Source organism: Chamaea fasciata, unplaced genomic scaffold (genome assembly GCF_029207755.1).
Source record: "Chamaea fasciata isolate MVZ Bird 193981 ecotype frontalis unplaced genomic scaffold, bChaFas1.0.hap1 SCAF_12, whole genome shotgun sequence".
Lineage (NCBI taxonomy): Eukaryota > Metazoa > Chordata > Aves > Passeriformes > Sylviidae > Chamaea > Chamaea fasciata.
Genome location: NW_027094097.1, coordinates 14,880,080 through 14,901,897, shown reverse-complemented (window position 1 = coordinate 14,901,897; position 21,818 = coordinate 14,880,080). Strand labels below are relative to the sequence as shown.

At 51.0% G+C, this 21,818-nt stretch overlaps 1 protein-coding gene across 1 annotated transcript in view; it reads left to right on the top strand.

The window, feature by feature from the left end:
• Positions 1-1,927: 1,927 nt before the first annotated feature.
• SLC7A5 (solute carrier family 7 member 5) overlaps positions 1,928-21,818 on the top strand; it is a 33,761-nt gene continuing 13,870 nt past the window's right edge. Inside the window, exons 1-4 of the mRNA XM_066194743.1 lie at positions 1,928-2,207; positions 2,408-2,570; positions 3,045-3,924; positions 14,732-14,857. Coding sequence (XP_066050840.1) covers positions 3,342-3,924; positions 14,732-14,857 — 709 coding nt within the window. The 5' untranslated portion in view covers positions 1,928-2,207; positions 2,408-2,570; positions 3,045-3,341. The remainder of the gene's footprint in view (positions 2,208-2,407; positions 2,571-3,044; positions 3,925-14,731; positions 14,858-21,818) is intronic.

Sequence of the window (21,818 nt, the reverse complement as noted above, 5' to 3'; positions counted from 1 at the left end):
TACCTGCATCTCGTTGTGTAATTGAGCTTTTTAAGTTAAAAAATATCAGATTTCCTGTCAAAAAAAAAAAAAAAATAGAATTCTTCTTTGGGAATGGCCCAGTTCATTAGGAGTGGAGTCTGATCAGCTGTCAGATGTTCTGTGATCCTTCCAAACTCTGAAAGACTCTGCTGGGCTGTGTGAGAATGAAAGCACAATGAGCTCTCTGTGCTGCTGAAGGGGATCTCATGATTGATCACATCCAGCCAGATGCCACAGGCCATCTCCAGCAGCATTCCAGGGCTTCAGGATCCTTCCTGAACTCTTTCCCAGCCCACTGCCCCTTCAACTGGACCTGTCAGCTGAGCTCCTTCCTCTGTCCTGTCCCTGACCTTGGTAAAACTGAGCCTAGAGCTGTGTGCTATGACTCAGCTGGTGCTTGGGGCTACAGAAATGCTGTCAAATAACCCTAAAAACCCCCTTTAAATAAATAAAATTACTGATACCAATTAAAAGTTGATCTAAGGGAGTGGGTTTAGATGGGATGTTGGGAAGGAATCAATCCCTGTGAGGGTGGGAGGCCCTGGCACAGGGTGCCCAGAGCAGCTGTGGCTGCCCCTGGATCCCTGGCAGTGTCCAAGGCCAGGCTGGACAGGGCTTGGATCACCTTGGGACAGTGGAAGGTGTCAGGGTTGGAAGTGGATGAGCTTTAATGTCCCTTCATCGCAAACATCCCAGGATTCTCTGAACACTGGGTGAAATAAGTGTTCATTTCTCTGCCTCACAGCTGAGCCGCCCTTGGAGTCCAGCTGTCACACAGGTTTTGTTTAGCTGGATTAGTGCAAAGAAATTTCTTTTGATAGGAAAAACAGAGGTTCCATTCCTGGTTAAGGAATCCCCCTAAAATAATTGTAGGTAATATTTCTAGAAGGTTCCCCAACTGTGCTGGTGGGTGGGCAGCCCATTTTCTTCTGGAGAAAGAAAATCTCTGCCCTGGGTTAGGAGTGAGGCCAGCTCTGCTCTTGTGACCATTTAATGGTTCTAGAAGCTGCCACCACTTCCATTTAGCCAGGGAAAGCAGCTTTGAGCTCTTTTATCAGCACAGCTGAGGTGTTTGCTGAAGAAACGGAGGATTTGCTGCCAGCAAGGGTGCCTGGATCAAGGCAGCTTTTCCAAAGACCTGGTTCAAAACATCTCCTCGCAAATGGTCCATTTGCTCCTGCTCCTGCTCATTGTTTGTCCTCCTGACAAATCATTCCTTCCCTCCTCCTTTTTGATGTGCCAAGCTCTGAGTGTTAGCACATGGAGAGCTGATTGGATAATCAAATAGTCTTCAAAGATCCTGCGGAATAACTTGGGGGCCTGAGGAGAGCTAATGCTTGTGGCCCGGCTGATAACAACACTCGGCATTTGCCAAGTGCTTTGAAGATATGGAGCGCTCTGGGAACACGCCCCAATGCCAGGCCGCTGTTTTCTCAGGAATACAAATGGAAAAACAGTTGCAGAATGAACTCCCATGGGTTAATTTGCACGAGAGTCAGGCTTGGAACAGGGCAGTTCAGTGGCTGCTGCTCCAGGGCCTCTGGAGCCTGGGATTTCCAGGTTCTCAGCAGGAAGAAATTCCCTTTTGGAAGAATTAGAACAGGATAACTCTGTTCCGTTCTTGTGAGAGCTCATGGAAAAGTCTGTGGGTTTATATCAGGTGTCAAATGCCCGTGGTGGGTTCTTGGGGCCAGGAATTGAACCTGATTCCTGTGGGTCCCTTCCAGCTCAGGAAATCCTGGTTCTAGGTCATGAGGAACTTGGCCTGGAGCACTGGAGAAGTAAATCCCTCGATAAATGATTTTATTAGCCCCCAAATATATAACTGAGTTTGAATACTCATCTGAAAACACCTGAAGTGAATACTTAATTTCAGTCCCAATCCTGTCTGCTGGGTCCTGATGTAGCAAGGCTGACCCAGGGATAATCCCAGATGTTGTAACTATCTGGTTCTTTTCCTGATTTCGTGGTCCTGGGATGAATCATGAAATGCAGTAACAAAAATGGCCTCTAATGGTGAATTAGTAAAGTAAAGAACAAACAAAAAAAAAAGGCTTTTGGGGTTACAGAAAACCTGCGATAAATGTTTTGTTGTTTATTTTTAATTAATTGCCAGAGTCTTTTCTGTCCCTTCAGGATCCCATTTCTCCTTGAAAACTGGAGGAACGTGCTTCATTAGTGCCAAGGTAATTTCTGTCTTTGCTCTCTTCCAGAGTTGGGATGTTTACCTAAAGTCAGCAGCAGATTTCTGAGCCCCCGAGCAGCCACTAGATGTCAGGTTTGGATTAGTGCTCCAAGGATTGCGCAGGTTGGGATTCTGGAATGGCTGGAAATGGTGGTGATGGAAATGAAATGTAACTGGAATTACTGTGTCCTTTCCCCCCAGAACGTCGATCTCACGTTTCCCTGGAGTTCTCTCGGAGAAAACCTTGCAGCCCACCTCGTGCCTGTGTGATCCGTGCCCAGAGGCTGCCGCAGGAGGATGAACCAGCCGTGGGCTTTGGAGCTTTGTACACCGCTCCTCGTGTGGCAGCGCTGGCTCCTCACAGGTAGAATTCCTCAGAGGGAATGTTTGCAATCAGAGCTTCCAGGCTGGAGCCTCTGAGCTCCTCTCCTCCCACCATGGCAAGAGGGAATCTGATTTTGCTGAAGGATTGGCTCCTCGGGCATTATTGTAGTATCCAAATGGATGTGAGGCAGGCGTTGCCTTTTTTGCCTGCACGACTGCCAGATGGGTGAATTATTTCATATTTTCGTCTTGCAAACAGCATTTTCAGTGACTTTGCCATCTGTAAGAATTGAGATTGGTGAATCATTTCTGTTTCAGCCAAGGCTTCTTGGCCATTTAGGCGCCTGACGGGAGGGGCCGATTCCCGCAGCGCCCCTGCAGAGGTGCAGGTGATGCAGCGCCGGGGCCTCGCCCTGCGCTTGTGAATCGGGATGGGAAAACACGGCCGGGTGGGGCTGGGGGGAACTGGGAGAGGCGGCTTTGGCCGTACCCAGGGATCCGTTCTCCTTTACAGGAACACACAGAACACAGCGCCCACGCAGGGAGGAGAAGGGCTGCGAACGCCCAGCTGAGCCGGGGCAGAGCTGGCGGGTGGCACTCGGCTCCTTCTGTCCCGTTTTGGGGCTCGGGCACAGCTGGAGGTGCCCGAGCACAGAGCGTTGTGAGGCCCAAGGCTGCGGCATCCCCCTCTACCGCTCCCCTCCTTCTCTTACTCCTCCTCTCCCGGAACGTAGCCCGGCCCACCGCCACCGGAACAAAACGCGGCCGAAGGTGGCGTGGCCGCGGCGCTGCTCCCGCCGCTCCCGTCACCATGTCTGCCAGCGGCGGCAGCTCCCCCCGCAACACGCTGAAAAAGCGGAGCCCGGCCGCCTCGGCCGCCTCGCTGGCGCAGGAGGATGAGAAGCAGGCGATGGAGAAGATGCTGGAAGGAGCGCAGGAGAACGGCTGTGCCCGCTCGCCGTCTCCCTGCGGCTCGGCGGAGGGGGTGACCCTGCAGCGGAACATCACCCTGCTGAACGGCGTGGCCATCATCGTGGGCACCATCATCGGCTCCGGCATCTTCGTCACCCCCACGGGCGTGCTGCGGGAGGCCGGCTCGCCGGGGCTGTCGCTCGTGGTCTGGGCCGTGTGCGGAGCCTTCTCCATCGTGGGCGCGCTTTGCTACGCCGAGCTCGGCACCACCATCACCAAGTCCGGCGGGGACTACGCCTACATGCTGGAGGTGTACGGCTCCCTGCCCGCCTTCCTCAAGCTCTGGATAGAGCTGCTCATCATCCGACCCTCCTCGCAGTACATCGTGGCTCTGGTGTTCGCCACTTACCTGCTGAAGCCCATCTTCCCCACCTGCCCCGTGCCCGACGAGGCTGCCAAGCTGGTGGCCTGTCTGTGTGTCCGTAAGTAGCGGCCGGTGGCTTGCAGCTGACACACGGGAGGGTTAGGCGGGATTTGGGGAAGGTTTCCTCTCTGGGAAGGTGGGGAGGCCCTGGCAGAGGGTGCTCGGAGAAGCTGTGACTGCCCCTGGATCCCTGGGAGTATCCAGGTTGGAGCATCCTGGTCTAGCGGAGCAGGGACGGGATGAGATTTAAATTCCCTTCCTACCCAAGTCATTCCATGACTCCATGACCCTCTGCAGGTCCCCGCTGTCCTGCTCCACGTGGTTCCTTACTCACCATCACCTTCCTCAAAATACCTGCACCATCTCTCCTGTGCTACGCTGGCTGCATCATGGTGGATTTCTTTTTGGCTACTGTGTATAGCCACAGCAGAAAATGTGCCCCCAGCCGTAAGAAATTGAGCACAAAATTCCCCAAACGCCAGCTGTGGGCTAGTGAACCTCTCTGATTCCCGAGCAGCCTGCAAGAAATGCAGCGTGCATTTTTCCTGGGAGCTGGAATAGGATTTCTTGTGCTCTCCCACAGGCTGTGCCCGGGCAGGGTAAAATCCCCTTGTCCCCAAGCTCTACCGGGCACGGATGGACGCTGATGTGCGGGTTCTGGTGAAGATGAGAATTATCTGTCACCAGAACCTGGTGCTGAACACGCCCCTGAGCTGCTTTCAGCACCAGATGTGAGAGGAGATATTTCCCGGCCCTGTGTGCACTGTCACCGCGCTCAAAACCTGGTTTTGTGGGGTTTCTTTTTGGCAGCAAACATTCTGTCCATGGGGCGGTGCCTTGCACAGAAGTTCAGTCCCGGTGGGATGAATTTGGGGCCGGTGATGCCGACCTGGGCACACAGATCCCCCCGATGCACTTTTTATCACCTCTCTGCTATTCTGGGGGCTGCAGTTTTGCCGCTCAAATCCTATTTTCTATTCCTCTGGTGACTGCAAAGTCACCCCATCCAAATCCCCAATCCTTTAAACCCAGGACTGTGTCCTGCCTCTTCCCTCCTCATTTCCCATTCGATCAGTTCTGCTCCACTGCAATTTAATGCCTTCATAAAGACGTTTATTGGGAGAAGATACAATTTTTGTGAGGGCTTTATAAATCATTTCTCCACTATACAAACCCACAGCCAGGTGATCTCTGTAGTTTTGCGTTTTGGGTGATGAGGAGGAAGCTGCTCGTTGGTGCTGCCTTTTCCCAGGGGATTGTTTGGGATTCCTTCCCCCCCCCCAAGGATCTCAGGCATCCCAAAGCTGCAGCACATGGTCGTTGTGGGAAGATATATAGTCTGGAAATGTCTCCTGGCCAACCTGACCCGGGCTTTGGGAGGTAAATTATAGGGCTAATTATAGGATTGATAACAGGCAGGGTGGTGGGTTGTGCTTTCATCAGGCAACACTGAAACTTCTCAGTCCCTGGCTGAAATTTTAGGAATATAAAGGTAACTAGGCAGGCACGTGGGTTTCCATCCAAGTTTCTTACAGCTCACAGGGCGTTTATGAGGGAAATTTAATCATTTAACTTAGAAAGCTGTAAAGTGGTCAGGGAATAGCCCTGCTGATGGGTGTCTTGCCTTTTGGAGATCTGATTTTCGAGCTTTGCTGCCAGTCTGCACTGTGGTTTCCTCAGGGACACACAGGAGAGGGGCGTGGGTGCGTGTGGCATTTGTGTTCTTCGCTGAAAACACAAGGAATGAGGGCACAATTTAAGGTTTTATCGCTGCCTTTAAGGCAAAGTTTTGCTGTGCAAGCACAGACTGGAGCTGGCAAAGCCTTTGAGAACGTGTTTCTAACCAAAAGTGACTTTTCATCCTCAGGATCATTCCCAAAAATGAGTCTCTGTTCCCATTTTATTGATCCAAGCCCAGTGCAGGGTTAAATAGCCCTGCCCATGTTGGGATCTGTTCATGAAACTCCTTGAAGCCAGCTCTCCTTCTCCCCTCCAAGAAAAGTCTCCAGCCTTCCTTTGGTAGCAATTAGGATTTCCCTGAGGCAGAATTTGTTCTTGAACCTTTGTCCTGAAACGCCAAGGGAAGGGTTTGGAGCTCTCCAAATCTGCATCATCCCCCATGTGTTTCTCCTTTAAAAACTCTGCTCCCCCTTGCTCTGCTGGCTCTTGGTTTGTTTATGCTTTGGGTTAAATGTGGGGTTGCCTCCTTTGCTCCAAGAGCTTTGTTCAGCAAGGCAGCTTTCGGGAACTTTGATTTCTGGAACTTTGATTTTTGGAATCAGCTTTTCATTCCCCCCCCCCCCCTCCCGCCCAGTGCCAAAACCACACCGTGACCCAGGAACAATAAATGAAGTAAATCTGCTCCAAAGGGCACAGGGAGCCACACAACAGTTGTGGGGACTCACAAACAGCTTTGTTCAAACACAAACTGCCCACAGAGAGACTTTTTATTCTTTTCAAAAGCTCTAGAGTAGAAAAAATGACCTATTTGTGCATAGACTGTAGCACATACATGAATGAGTTACCTCAAAATGGGGGAGAGAGCAGCTTGGGAAGCAGCAGAGGAATTTGGGACCTGGGGCTGGAGTGCAGTAGCCAAAACCCAGCCTTGCAGAACAGTCCCAGCTCTATTCCTTGCAAAGCTTGTATCTCCACTCAAAATGCTCTTGGCTGCACAGTTGGTGTTAAGAGGAGGAATAACTGAAGTTGTTTCCACTTTGCTGCTGTTGAACAGTTGAATAAATCGTGTGTTGTTGAGTATTTGCCACCATGAGCTTCAGAGAGTGAATTAATGCATTAAGAGAGTCTACATCATGGGGTTGAGTGAAAGGGAAAAAATGGTTGGAAGAAGGAATTTTGTTCCCGTGGAAGGTGCTGAGGAGAACACAGTGGGTGGTAAGGAGAATTTACCTGCTAATGTGCATTTTGTGCCTTGAAGATTGTGATCTACACACAGTTGGTATGCAGGGCTTCTTTCATGGCCTGTGGTGTTTGCCAAATCAAAGCTGGGGATCCACTCCAGGGAAGTGTTCCTGGAGCAGGAGGGGTCAGGCTGTTCATCCTTAGCCTGGCTCCTTTCATGTTCCCCAAAAATTTGGCTGAAGACTTTGCAGGCTGTAGGTTACTGCAGATTCAGAAACTTGAGCATCACTTTTATCTGCGAGATTGGATGGTTGATGCTTTCAAACTGATAACACAAAATCCATCCGAGTGTTTGGTACCCAAAAATTGGAAGGTCAGGAAACAGAGTTTGTGCATTTGTGTGAAAACCCAGGAATAATTTGAATTCTCTGCCTTCTGAGCTCATCTAAACCAGTTTTACCCCGTCTGTAGTGGGTGGAGGGACAGTTGTTAAGTCCTGAATTTACATATTTGATGATCCACATTACAGTGTCAATACTGGACATGGCAAAGAATTCAACCTTGGATCCTGTGCTCTGTCTCAGGTTTTCTTTCCATCCTGCTGCCACTTGTGTGATCATTTCTTCAATCCAAACTGATACATCCTGACAAAAACCACTAAAAATCACCAGTGCACCCCCTGCGGGCTCAGGGATGGGAAGTGTAAATTGATTTATTAAAGCTGCCCTGGATATTCCTCATTTCCTACTGTTAATTTGCAGATTTCCTGCTTGCACAGAGGCACCTTCCCAGGTTTGGGTTGTGGTGCAGTAAATGAGTTCCCTGTGGATCAGGGAGACCAGGAATGAAGCTGCTCCCAGCCCTGAGCTGGTTCTTGATGTTCCACAAGTGCCTGAGCTGTTCATCCCACACATCCTCACACCCTGAGTGCCACACACAGCTTCTTCTAGAATTCCCTCATTTCCTGACAACTAAAACCTGCTGCACAGTGGAAAACAGGGATTGGATTGGATAATCCTTGTGGATCCTTTCCAGCTCAGGATATTCTGCTGTTAGAATTTTGTTCTTGCTCTTCAGTGTCAGATCAGCAGGGTGACAGTTTGCTTCTGAATTCATGTCTCGCTTGTTAATTAGATATGCAAATCAGGCACTAATCACCCCAGCACAGCAATATCAAAGCCAGGGAATTTTAATCTTCCTCAACATTCATCTAAACTTCCTTCACCGCTCCTGAACTCTGCTGTTGGGTGCTCCTTCTGCAGGGGTGGAGTTCCAGGGAATGCTGATGAATTCCCCATCTGTCTCCTTTGTTGAGAGCAGCCAGAGAGGGAAAGGATGAGCAGAAGCTGAGGCAGGAGTGAGAGAATTTGTCCTGTGGAGGAGCCTGACACTCCTGAGAGGAACCTGGGAGCCAGGGCAGGAGGAGGAATCCAAGGGGGGCTGGAAGGGAATATCCAGTGTCAGCATTCCACCCGGAAATCACAGCTTCTGTGGGGAAGCAGGGATGTCTTTATTTGACATCAAGGTTTTGCTTCCAACCTGTCAAACTCAGCTCTTTTTCCAGGTGTGTGGATTTTCACCTCAGCAGCTATTAACTGGTGAAAAGCAAACACGAAACACACCCAAGGCCCGTCTGCCTGCCGTGGGTTCATTGCTGCTTTTAATTAATCAGCCACGACAAGCTGGGTGTGAAGCTTTGAAGATTTATTTTTTTTTACTCCTCCAGAAAGGTGGATTAAGGCACTAAAGCTCCATCAGCAAATTGCCCTTGGTGGAGTGGAGTGGAAGGAAGGGGTCTGTGGAATCCCTGCTGCAAGGCTGAGGTTGCTTTTTTAATCTGTGTTTAATTAGAGCAGCATTAATGAAAACAGGCTCTGACACTTGCAGGACTATCCAGAAGTCAATGAGAGCTTGGAGGGCTCTTGAAGCACACAGGGAGCAGCCAGTGCCATTCCAGCACCCCTCTCCTGGCTTTCCCAACAATTATCCCATTAAATGTTCCTGTGTTTGGATGATTTATGTTATCACCAAGATCATGCAGAGTCTTTCTCCCCCAGCATGAACAAACTGGGAAGGTTTTTGTGGAAAAGCCCTGCAGGGTGAGCCTCACTGAAAGCAGCATCACTCGTTTGGAGTATTCCGAGAGTTTCATAGTCCCAGGGTTAGATGTGGCCAATCCAAGGGATGGGAAATTCAGTTTTTCCAGCCAGGACACAGAGCTGAATTCTGTGCACATTAAATACCAGCAAGTGCTGCTCCCTATTGGGAAGATGCTTCTGTGAGGTGAACATGGAGTTAGTTTGGGATGGTTTATCTGCTGGGAATAGGAGAAATAGGGAGAAAGAGCTTTTCCATGTATTTTCTCTCTGTATTTTGTCCTCCTGTGGTAAAACTGTTGTGTCATGTCCTCTGGAAACCTTGGCAGTAAATCACAACCTTCTTCCTAAGGAGCCAAAATAGCAACTCCTGTCTCCAGGTAGGAGCCACCTCTCCTAACACTGTGGAATTCTTTGGAGTTTTCCTGTGTCAGTGTGTCCCACTGTTGTTATGGGATGTTGGCACCACAGGGATAGGGGTGCTGACCTGTTCAGGGTGTCTGGGGTTGTTTGTTGGGACATCCAGAGCTCCTGGCCTCAGGGTAGATTTGGAGATGATCCCTTTTTTAGGGATCATATTTTAGGGCAAGTTTGCCTTCTCCTTTGTTGATGCACCCATTCCATGATTGCTGTTTTGGGAAGTGGAATAAAAAGGGAATTGGGAAGCCTTGCCAGGGATGTTGATTATTATAAGTAGATTTTAATATAGACACGTTTGCTCTGGGGCCAAGAGCTTCCCAACAGCCTCGTGTGCGCCCAGGCCTTTCCCTTTCCTGGACTCATTGCCCTGGGTGTTAAATTTCTCTAGGGATTTTTTCCTTACAGAAATATCTGCAAAGTTTTTCCCCTCTGCTTTTTCCCTTCCCCACCTTGCAGGGCACAAAAGTCTTCAGTCAATACTTGTGAAGTTGAAATATCCCAAACCTTACCTGTGTCATGTTGGAATGATGCAGTTTGAAACAGTCACCACAGATTTTTGGGGGGCACTGTGGCATCCCAGCCATGGAAATATAAAATTGGTGGGGTGGTTTTGCCTTGGTGAATTGATTTTCCCATGAGTTTAATCCAGTCTAGCCAGTATAACTTGATTTTTTGATTTGTCCTGTGTGGATTAACTCTGTGTTCCAGCTTTTGGTGGGCTCAGGCAGCAATTCCCTAAAGGCCATGGAGTGTTCTGTGCCTGTTCCCTGTGCTCTGCCATCCCTGGGATTTGTCCCTTGGTCCCACAGGCTCAACTTGTCCTGTCTCTGCCCGAAACCTCCTTTCACCAGGGCTGGAAGGAGAGAAAACTGCTGTAGTGTCACCTGCACTTCTTGGGGAGGGAAAGGAGCAGCCTTTGCTGTGGGATGGAGAAGGGAAAGGAGCTGAAGCTGTTCTGGGACTAACTGTGAGGGGAAATCAGCATCACCCAGTGGCAGATGGTAAATGGGAGCATCATCTTACAGTGGCAAGGGCCAGGCACTTTGGGTACGTGAGTTACAGAGTCAGGCATGGCAGAACAGCTCACAGGCCTTGTTTTCCTGGCAGTGAGGCTGCTGCAGGGGATTGCCCTTCATTTTCCCTTTATTTTCCACAACTTCCCAACCACTGGGTCCTGTGATACCACAGACAGGAATCCTGTGGGAATTAAGAGCAAGGTAATGAGTTTAGTCCCTTAAAGGCAGCAACTTCCACACATCTATCCGTGTTCAAGAGGTGTACATGGAGTCACACTGGCAGCGCCACAGGGCAGGCCCAGGGAATGCTACAGCAGGTGAAATCAGGGACAAAAGGGACATTGTGCAATGTCCCTGTAACCCCACAAGCAGCACGAATGCAGCTGTGCCAGTACCTCAGGAATTCATTCCAGAAATTTCACCTGCAAGCTCCTGTGACCCCCCCAGCCAGTTCCTTGTGGGGCTGGAATTGGCTCTTTCCCCATCTCCCATCTCCACTCCGTTATCCTGGGAAAGCTGCAGCCCTGCATTCCCTGCCAGGAATGCTGCCAAGGCTGTTGCATCAGAAGTGGCGGGCCCAGGTGTAGCTGTGTTTGCTCTGGGCACAGCCTCAGCTCTCCCCCATCCTGCCTTTTCCCCAGGCACCCAGCAGCTGTTGTTCCATGCATTTATCCTGGATGTGTCCTAGGTGGGATTGATCCATCTGTCTGCTTGGCAGGCTTTTTTTCCCGTTGTCCTCTAGGAATTGTGTCTGAAGGAGCTTGGGAGGCGACTTCAAAGGGATACAGCTGTGAAGTGAGAATTGTGGGGGTAAAGTCCTGGGTCTGGTGTTGGCCTAATCAGTTTGTCCTTGTTCCTGTCGGGACTGGGGAATCCCCTGGCTGTGCAGGTGAGTGCCAGTGGAGCAGGTTCAGTGAGATGCCTGAAGCCAGCAGGGACTGCAGGACGGAGGAAATATTGAAGCCAGACCTGCTGGTGTGTTTAGAAACTCCAGTTTCCCTTTGTGGTTTGAGTTGCCTGGGAATGAGGCTGGGCTGGAGCAGTCCCTGGAGGGGTGGAGGGATGAGCAACACCTGGAGAGCAAAAACCAGGATCTCTCCTGCCAGAGTGATGAGTAAAAAATAACTGGAGCTAGATTAGATGTAGGGAAAACTTTTGTTATTGTGAGGGTGGGGAGGCCCTAGCACAGGTTCCTGGAGAAGCTGTGGCTGCCCCTCGATCCCTGGAAGTGTCCAAGGCCAGGCTGGAATAGACTTGGAGCAACCTGAGCGGGTGGAAGGTGCCCCTGCCCCTGGGATTGGAACGAGATGAGCTTTAATGTTCCTTCCCACCCAAACCAGTCTGGGATTCTATGAAAAGTCACTGCCTGTCCATGTGCCATCCCTTCAGCTTTCTAACACTTATTATCCCAATTATGTAAAGCTTTGGAGAGGGGCTGCTGGCTCAGCCAGGCCGTGGCACGTCAGGTCAGGCTGAAATCCTTGTTCCTCGAATGATTCCCGGGCCCAGATGGGTCACTCCAAAGCTCTGCCTGGCTGCTGTCTGCCAGGGCCTGGAGCCTTAGGAAAACACTGCAGGAATGAGGGCAGCACAGCCTGATCTCTGTATCAGTGCCCTGATTTATGGTGGAACTGTGCAGCTTTGCCCTGTTTTTCCTGGAGCCATCCAGCCGAGGTGAAGGGAGCGCTGCCAGGAGGATCCCACAGCCCCCGCCTGGCAGGGCAGCATCCGGGATCAAAGCACTCAAACTTGCTGCCCTAAGAGATCCCAGCCTCCTGAGAAGCTCAGCAGCCACTGGAATTTGTCCTGAAGTTTTATGGAAAAGCTTTCATCCTGTTTGTTGTCTGTGGGATTCTTCCTGATGGGCGAGACTGGGGGATTCTTGGCCATTCGTGTGTTGGAGGTATTGAAGTGGAGTAACTGCACTGTGCTCCTTTAGGAAAGACAAATATTATTGTAAAGTGGGAAAAGCAAAGGCAATGTGACTGGAAGGGCTCTGACTGGTGGCCACGGCAGAAACTTCCTGCCCTCTTTACTCTCTTATTCCAAAGAATATTCTCATTTTTAGGGAGTCTGTTTATCTGGCACTGATGGGGGTTTTGGGCTGAACGCGGACACTTCGACTGTGTTGGAAACTTTTGCCTTTTATTTTCACCACCACCCTCCAGGGGACTCTGTACAGAACCAGAGCAGGGAAAACAGCCCCTAAAAATCCATGTTGAAGTGGGAGCGAAGCAGTTATTGACACAGACACAGAATGCCTAAATGGGGCAGGGAATGTCACTGCCACACCTCTCAGGGCTGTCCTCACTGCAGCAGCAGCAGCGTGGTTTTAGGTGGCTGAGCTCATCCTTTAAATATCCCTCTGTAAACAAGGGCAGATTTATTTTTAGCATAATCACTGGTCAAAGGGAATCCTGGCCCTAGAGCTCACTGCCCGTGAGGATTCACTGGAGGTGCTTGCAGTGTGGCTGAGTTTTGTTGGGTGACATTCCTTGTCCCCTGTAACGTCACTTGGTTAAGTGTTTCCTCCTCGCTGCTGTCTGACCGTGTCCCTTTGCCCTGTCCCCAGCCGTGTCCCAGGGTCCCTCTGTGGGGCAGAGCTGTGGCCCCACAGGCACAGGGCTGCTCCAGGGGCTGGGAGCCCTCCAGGCCTGTCCCTGTATCTCCTGGAGGGGCCTGGCACAGGGACAGTGCTGTGGCACATCTGTCACCACCATCCCTCAGCCCTGCCCCTGGCCAGAGCCCAGCTCGTGCTGTCCTGTGACCCCAGCACGACTCTGCTTCCCCAAAACCAGCTCAGGATCATTTCAGTCTCACCCACACTCCCAAGGTGCTCCAAGGGCACCACACAACATCCATCTCCAATCCTTGTTTACTGCCGGCTGAGTGACAGCTGACTGTGGGATGGGCTGGATCATGTGCTTTCCTTCCTGGCACATCCAGCTCTCACTTCTCCACGCTTTGAGCTCTCCTGTGTTGGACTGGCAGCAGATCCTGGAGATGGGAGGGTGGGGAAGGAGCCAATGATCCTGAGAGCCATCAGATCCTGGGGCACTGGCACAGGCTGCCCCTGGATCCCTGGCAGTGCCCAAGGCCAGGCTGGACGGCGCTTGGAGGACTCAGGGACACTGGAAGGTGTCCCTGCTCGTGGCAGGGGTGGGATTGGATCTGTCACATCCTCCCAACCCCAGCCACTCTGGGATCAGACACTCTAAACTCCAGCTCACAGCCTCAGGAGAGGCACTGAGATGTTTTGGGGAGCAGCTGTTTGGCTCTGACCAGCAGCTCCTGTGAAAAGGAGCTGCAGGCTCTGGGAAAGAGCCTTTGCATCAGGGCTGGGAGAACTGGGAAAGGATCCTGCAGGGCAAAACCTCCAGCTCCATGAGGAGATTTGGGATCCGCTCCTCCCTGAGCTGCTGGTGAGGGGACAGTGAGGGGTCACTGGGCTGGAGGGAGGGCATCCAGCACATGTCACCCTCAGGGGGACATTTGCCTGTGTCCATAACAAGCAGCAGGCTCTGGGGAGGGAGCAAGGCACCAAAATAGTCACTGATTTGTGAGGGCAGCAGAGCTTGGCCGTTATTTGCTCTGCAGCAGGTGAAGCTCAGCCAGGAGCAGAGGCTTTAATCAAGGCCTGGTTCAGGCTGTGCCTGGCAGGAAAGTCACACTGGCAGGAGCAGGATACAGAGGAGAAGGGGGGAGGAATGTGGCAAAAAAAAAAAAAAAATCAGGAATTAGGCCCCAGTAGTTGCATTAAGCACAGGGCAACTTGTGGGCAGCAGGAGCTTCTCAGCAAAGATATCCTGCAGGGGAGGCAGTGCCTTGCTGGGAGATCAGAGCCTTTGGGGGGCTGTGGTTATAAAACCACCACAGATCAGTCCTGGAGGCTCAGCCTGACATCCCTGAAGGGTTTCCACACAACAGCAGTGCTAAGTTGGGTTGATGGGACGGGGACTGTGGCCAGGCACTTTGGTGCTGAGGGGTGCAGTCAGTCCTTTCCAGCCCTCAGGAGTGTTTTCCAATGGAGCAGTGCCATTCCATGTCCCAAGGACCACAGGCATGATTCAAACATGATTCAAACCACTTACTGCCAGAATGAAGGGTGGAATTGAGAAGTGTCAGGCTGCAGAGCTGTCAGGGAGTTTCTCTTCTGGGAACAGGCTCTGGTTGGTTGTTTTAGCCAAATGGAATCACAGGATGGTTTGGGTCGGGAGGGACCTTGGAGAACATCTCAATCCATCCTCTGCCATGGGCAGGGACATCTCCCACTATCCCAGGGTGCTCCAAATCCCATCCAGCCTGGCCTTGGACACTTCCAGGGATCCACAGCTTCTCTGGGCACCCAGGGCCTGCCCACCCTCCCAGGGAGGAATTCCTTCCCTATATCCCACCTAAAGATTCCTTGTGATTTTTGGTGCGTTTGGTGTGTCTCCCTGGGTGCTGACGTTGTCCCTGTGTGTCCCCTCAGTGCTGCTCACAGCTGTCAACTGCTACAGTGTCAAGGCTGCCACCCGTGTGCAGGACGCCTTTGCTGCGGCCAAGCTGCTGGCCCTGGCTCTCATCATCATCCTGGGCTTCGTGCAGCTGGCAAAAGGTGAGTCCTGTTCTTTTTTTTTCTCCTTTTGGGGCTGTGCAGATACAGCAGGATGAGAGACAAGCCCTGGAGTCCAACCCCAGGTGTTCCAGAGCTTTACAAACCTCCCAGTTCTCTGAGGTGCTTGGGGGGATGTTTCCAGCTTTGCTGAAATTTTGGTTTTTATTTGTGGGGTTTTATATTTTATATCACTGCCAGGCTTGATTCCGTGCTCCTGAAACCACTTCAAGTCTTTCCCACTTACACAGAGACTGTGGCTTCTCCCTTTGGGATTGCAGGGAGTGAAAATGCTGGTGCTGCTGTACTGGGAAATCTCTTTGTAACCCGTGGCCTTTTGCTCACAGAGAATTATCTGCATGTGCAAACCACTCTCAGTCATCTTAATCCTTCCACAAACTCCCCCTGCACAGTTCCCTTCATCCTGTTCCAGGTGTGGAGTGGCTCAGGCCAGCTCTGGGTCACCCAGGGACACAGAGCCTGTGAGGAGCAGAGAGATTGGAGCTCTCAGCTGGCACTGGCACCTGGAAAAGGAGATAAAAATGGGAAGATAAAGCAAATTTTCTGGTGGTTCTGCTGGTTTGCTTCATGCACCCATAAAATCCTCTCAGAGCAGGGACATTGGTTTGTCCCAAACCCATCTGAGTTTGTTCCAAACCTGATTAACTCACAGTTGAACCAAAGTGGTTTTTTTGTGCAAGTTTTGTGGGAATAAATGTTTCTTGGGGAACAGTCCCGTCCTTATTTGCTGAAAGGGGATAAAATCTCCAGGGAATACTGTCTGTGTGTGCTCGTGGGTCTCTAATTCCTGTCCCAGCTCTGGGAGCCAGTGCTGTCTTTGCAGAATTTCTTGCTTTGTCAGAGGTTTTATTTTCTTCCAGCTCAGTGCAGACACTCAACAGAGACATTGTTTGAGGCTTATCACAAAATACACCTCCTCCCTCTGCCCAGCTCCCCAGCCTGCTCTGCTGGACTCTTTGGTTCTCTCCCAGGAGGAAAAGGAGCAGTCAGGATAAATCTCTTTTAGCTGGTTCACATTTTACCGTGAAGATCTTTACAGCTGGGCTTTGTTTGCAGATACAATCTTCATTTGCATCTTCTGAATGTGCTGTTGTTTTGGCCTTTTTGGGGGAGGCTGAGCCACTTTCTGCCCTCCTTCCTCAGGTGGAAAGCCATGAGATTTCCCTTGACTTCTGCCTGTAACCCAGAAGGGATTTCTGCCTTGTTACAGTAACCTTCCCCTCCTGTGTCCCAGGAGTTGTTTTACTTCCTCTGAAGTTTGTTGCAGTTTCAGGTGTTTGTGGCCGTGCAGACCTTGCAGGGCAGAGAATTCCATGTGATTTATTTTCCTGCTGATCCACCTGGCAGGGAGATCAAAAGCAATTCCTGGACAGTGACACCTGTAAGCAAAGACTTACCTCCCTGCCTGAGCACCCAACACTCAAACCAGCCTGGATCAGAGTGGGATCCTTGGGATCCACAGCAGATCCTGGATCACAGTTTGTCCCAAATCACACATTCCTGCTTGTCCAGAATCCCACAGCTGGGATTCTGCCTGGGCTCCAACATGGATTTTATTAATCTCCTTAGGGAAGTTCCAAGCTCTCTGCTAAGTCCTTAAGGACATGCAAGCTCCTTTCCTGTCCCTTCCTCAGCTCCCACCTGCTGTTTGCACCTTGCTCCATTTTTCCTTTCAAACATTCCAGGTGACTCCGTGCCTTTAGCAGGGATACAGCAAGAAATTGCTTTTTTTCTTCATTTTTTTATTCAAGGAAAGCACAAAAGTTCTCGTTTGCATTGACAGTGGGAAAACACTGCCCTGTCCTCCAGCTTTGTCCCACACAGAGCCACATTTCCACACCCTGTGCCCATTCCAGTGCTGGTTTTTTTTTGGAGCAAGAGGACTCTTCCCACCAATGGTCTTGGTGACCCCATCTAAGCTGGCAGCTGTTTTGGGGTGGGATGTGCACCCAGCTGGTTTGTCTGGGGCTGCTGTCTCAGGGGGAATGGGGTTGTGTATTCTTCCCAGGGTGCTCTGGACTGTGAACTGGTTTTACTGGTTCCTGTCCCACTGCTGGTTTGTGTTCCCAGTATCCATAAACACACCAGAGGAGCGACACCACATTTTTTTGCTCAAACGTGGAAATTTCTGTGATTTTGCAGAAATCCCTCTGCATTGACCTCCAGCTTTTGGCTTTTTCTCTTTTCATCCTCTTTTTGGCTCTTTTCCTGATTTTTAAAAGAGTAGGAGTCTCTCAAGGACAAAAACTCTGTGGCAATTTTGCCCCAGAGGAAAGAACATTTCCCTGTCAGCAGCTGTTTCCCATCACTCCTTCCCTGCCCTTTCCAGAGGAGGAGGAGGATGGAAGTTGGTTTCTTCCTCAGCCTTTCAAGTGCTTGGAGGTTGACTCAGTGGAACTGAGCTGCTTGGGATGAAATTACTTTATTAATCCAAAAAAATGAAACTTTTCAAAGCCTTCATGGTGCTGGAGATGTGTGGTTTGAAAAGTCCTGGATTTGGGTGTTGGTGTGTAAAACTTTGTGGATGGCCCCCAGATTACAGCCTGGAAATAACAGAAATAAATTAATTAAACTAAAATAAATAAGTAATAACTTATTTAAATAACTTACTTATAGAATTAACTCATTAAATAATAGAAACAACTTAAAACATAGAGACAATCAGATTTTTTTTTTCATTCCAGTATTGTGGGAACTAGATTTATTTTGGTTCTCTTATTTCATCAGCTCTCTCTTAATTTGCTTTCTGTCCAACTGGGTGGGGTTTTTTTTTGCCATATTCCTCAGCTGGGGAGTGGGATATCTGGGACTGGATCATGGAGAAGGTTTGCACAGCAGGTTTGAGGGATATTTTTGCCCTGCATGTGACACAGAGATCTGTGGTTATGTCCTCTCCAGACCTTAAAACCTCTTAAAAACTGACTGAGGTGTGCAGTGGTCAAAAAATCCGGTTATTTCTTAAGGACACCCTCATGCTTTTTACAGGTGAGGAAGTTCAGGAAAGGTTTTGATGTCAAAAAACCCTAGAAAAAAACATGTCACAGACATTTTCCATCTATTTTTTCCTATGGATGAGGCCTCAGGGTTTCTGGAATGTTTCTCTGCCCTCAGGCAGCTGGAGCAGGGGTGCACCTCCAGCCCTTGCTGTGATCTCTCAGCAGCAGTTCTGCCTTAAAAACCTGGAATTGGGCCTTTGGGACTTTGAGAGATAGAATTTAACACTGATTTTATTGAATTGCTTTTATTGGATTTATTGTCCCTTTATTTATTGTCCCTTTTCTTTCTCCTGGCTGTAAAATTCCTGCTCTGTGGTGCCTCCAGGAGCTGTTTGGTGGCAGCAGCATTTTTCTCCCTGCCTCCTTTTCCTTGGGCTGTCAGGGCTGCAGAGCTGCATCTGCCAGAGCAGCACGGGGTCACTTAAGGACAGAGCAGGCAGGTTTAACTCCAGTGCAGAGCTTAGCCTGGGCAGGAGGTTTGGGTTTAATTTGGCCTTTTTATTTTTTTTTTTTTAATTTGTTTGTAGAATCATGGAATAGTTTGGGTGGCAAGGGACCTCAAGGCTCCTCCAGTCTCACCCTGCCATAGGCAGGGACACCTTCCCCTGTCTCAGGGTGCTCCAAGCCTGGGAGGAAAGGAAGAGAAAGTCACTTTTCCTTCCCTCTCTCTCAGTCACAGGATTCTTCACCAAAAATAAAAAAAAAGGCAGGGGAAAAAAAAAGAAGTGAACTCGAAACTACTCAAATAACCCCCAGGGAGAAAGCCAGAGGCCAAAGGGGTGTTTCCTAGCAAAAGTGATTTGATAAATGAGAGCAGCACCCAGATGTCTCAAGCCCACAGTGCCAGACGTTTTCTTGCACCTGTAGCACTAAAAATGGCATTTGAAGAGCCAAACTCTGCTCACTGAAGGTCTGAATCTTCTTCTGGTACTTTCAGAACCCTCCCAGCAGAGTTCAGGATTTCCAGCCACGAGATCACTTTTAAACAGCTTTTCACGAGCAGTATTGGGGTAGGGATGGCAGAGCTGGCTGGATCGTGCCCTGGGGCAGGCCCTGGGTGTCCAGGGAAGCTGTGGCTGCCCCTGGATCCCTGGAAGTGTCCCAGGCCAGCTTGGATGTGGCTTGGAGCAACCTGGGACAGTGGAAGGTGTCCCTGCCCATGGCAGGGGTGGGATGAGATGAACTTTGAGGTCCCTTCCCACCCAAACCATTCCAGGATTCCATGGTCAGTCCTGGCCACAGCCTGGGACTCGAGGCTGGAGCCCGGAGCAGGGGGATGTTCCCCACCCATCCCGCCCCTGACTCCCACCGAGGATCCTTCCCTGGCACGTGGAGCCAAATCCCTGGATAGGGAACATCCCTCCTGAGGGCACAGCAGGATTGCAGGGACAGCATTCCTGCTGCTGCCTGTCCCTCTGGCATCCCAAATGCCACCACCTGCGGTGCTTTTCCCACAGGGACCTTTGCAGGGAGGCTCCTTCCTTCCTCATCCTCCCGTTCCCGAAGCGTGGCAGCAGGAAAAGGACAGGGAAGCAGGGACAGCTGCCACACCCTGCCCTCTGAATCACAGCAGCCTCCTGCTGCAGATTATTCAGGTGCCAAACACTTCTTTTCCTGCCTCAGTCCCCTGAATTCCCGCTGTCTTTCCCAGGAAATGCCTCAGCAGCCGAGCGCATCTCCTCCTTTGGGGCTCTGGCTACGGACAGCCCGTGCCCAGGGCCCCTTCTCCCCATGGCCGCCTTCCCTCTCCTCGCTGTCGGGGCAAGTTGAAAAGATTTAATTACCCCGCGATGCTTTGTGCGGGGGAGAAGATTGCTGCGCTATTAAAACCAGACTAGACACGACTGGGGAGCAAATGAACGTTTCTGAGGGAAGGGCCCCGGCTGACCCGGCACAATTACCGCAGCCTTGGCAGCTGCAGGAGCAGCAAATGGGCTTTGTGTCACAGCTCGTTACCTTAATTTGGTTAATTGTAGAGCAGAGTGCGGGTGGAACAGGCGGCTCAAACCAGGCTGGGGCTCTCCGGGGTGCCGGGCATGGGCAGGGCAGTGCCCGGAGCCCGGGAGGAGCTGGGGATGAGCTCAGGATGCCCCAAGGCCGTGCTTGGCAGCCTCAGCTGCACATTCGGAACTCCTGATTCCATCCAAAGGCTGCGGATCCAAAAGCCCTGGGGGCTGCAATTGTCGAGGCTTGAAGGATGGAGTGTCTGGGAGGTTTTGTACGTGGTCCAGCACAGGCACTCTCCTCCCTCAGCACACCCCGCGTTGGTTGACAGGGTGGGGTTGGATCAAAGGTCCAAATTAGGATCAAACCGAAATAATTCCGGGGGTTTTTAGCAGGGCTTGTTGAGGGGTGAATGGTTTTAAACTGGAAGGGTTTAGATTAGGTTTAATTAGATACAAGGAAGAATTTCTTTTTATGCTGAGATATGGGCACTCCTCTGGATATTCAATTGTGTCCTGACATGTTGGTAAATCCGTTTTACCCTGGGGCACAGAAATGGGAAATTTAACAACTCACTGGGAGGTTTTGGGGAGCTCCAACTCTCCCAAAGGTGAGGTGTTGGCTGCCTCAGGAGAAGCAACATTTGGCCTGAGAGGGTTTTGCCTGTGACAGACAGAAGGAGGATTTTGGAAGAGCTGGTGGACAAGAAATGGAGTGGTGCTTGTGCTGCTCCCACCTGGGAGCATCCTCCTGGCTACTGAAGGTGATGATCCACGGATCAGGGTGGGAGCATGGAGAGCCTGACGCCTTTGAGAAGAGATACCCTGAGGGGTGTTTGAAATGCTGGAGAGCCTCCTGCTCTCCCAGTCCATCCATGTGCTGTTGCAGTAGCTAAGTAAGGTCACTGTGAACAAAATGTGTCTCTTATTCCCAAAACAAAAGGCCTGGAAAGGACCAGACTGGTAATTATTCAGGAAGGGCAGAAAACTGAGGTGGGGAGAGCCGAGCCCGAGGGATGCAGTGGAATGTGATCTCCTGCTCAGCCCTTTGATTCACCTGGGCTAAATTGGGATTCTGTGCAGAACCTGCAAGGCAGGAACTGAGCTTACACTCAGCCTTTTATCAGTCCCTGCATTTCCTGGCTCTCCTGTTGCACTCAGATGTGTTTTTAGAAAGGATTTTTTTTTGCTGCATTTTGCTGAGGAGGATCACAGGCTCCAGGGCATCAAATACATTCAGCACATCCCAAGGGAGATGCAGGCAAGACCTTCCTGGTGCAAGGAGCTATGAGGGGACTGCAGCCAGGGAAAGACAGAGGGATGCCGGTTCCCTGGGCAACCTGGGGAGCAGAGAGCATTTCCCATGCTGTAGTAGGGAATATCCCTCTGCCCTGGTCAGGATTCAGCGGGAGCAGGAAGGAGAAAGGAGAAGGAGCAATGCCCAGGGTGGAAAGGATCAGGATAGAGCTGGAGGGTGAGGGAGGGAGGAGGAAAGAGGAGCTGGAGCTCTCTGCCCACACAGGGCAGCTCCAGGTCACTGGCAGAGGTTTGGAGCAGCCCCATGAGTGGCAGATGCTCCAGGATGGTGCTGCCAGGAAGGATCCTTTCTTTCCCAGCACTGGGGGTATGAGTGGGAGCTGTTCCAGGGCTGGTACACTCACGTTTGTCACCCAGCCTCTGCAGCAGTGGCACAGGGGAGGGGAATTCCCAGAGTGAGGCAAGAAGTGAGGCCATCCAGAGGGAAAATTCCTGCCGTTGGAGCATCCCTGAGCTTTTCCAGCAGCACCTCCTGGGTGCCCTGTGCCGAGGGCTGAAGGGTTAAGCTGCAGGCCCTGCTGACTGCCTTGTGATGCAGTTGCTGGGGTGATTAGGAGAGCTCTGTGCCCTAAGAGGAATCACATGGGCTCCCCCAGGGCTCCCTGGGTGCAGAGGTGCCCCTCTGGATCCCACCACATTCCCTGCGCTCCGTCTGGGAGCGTGGCTCTGCCATCCCTGTCCCACAGC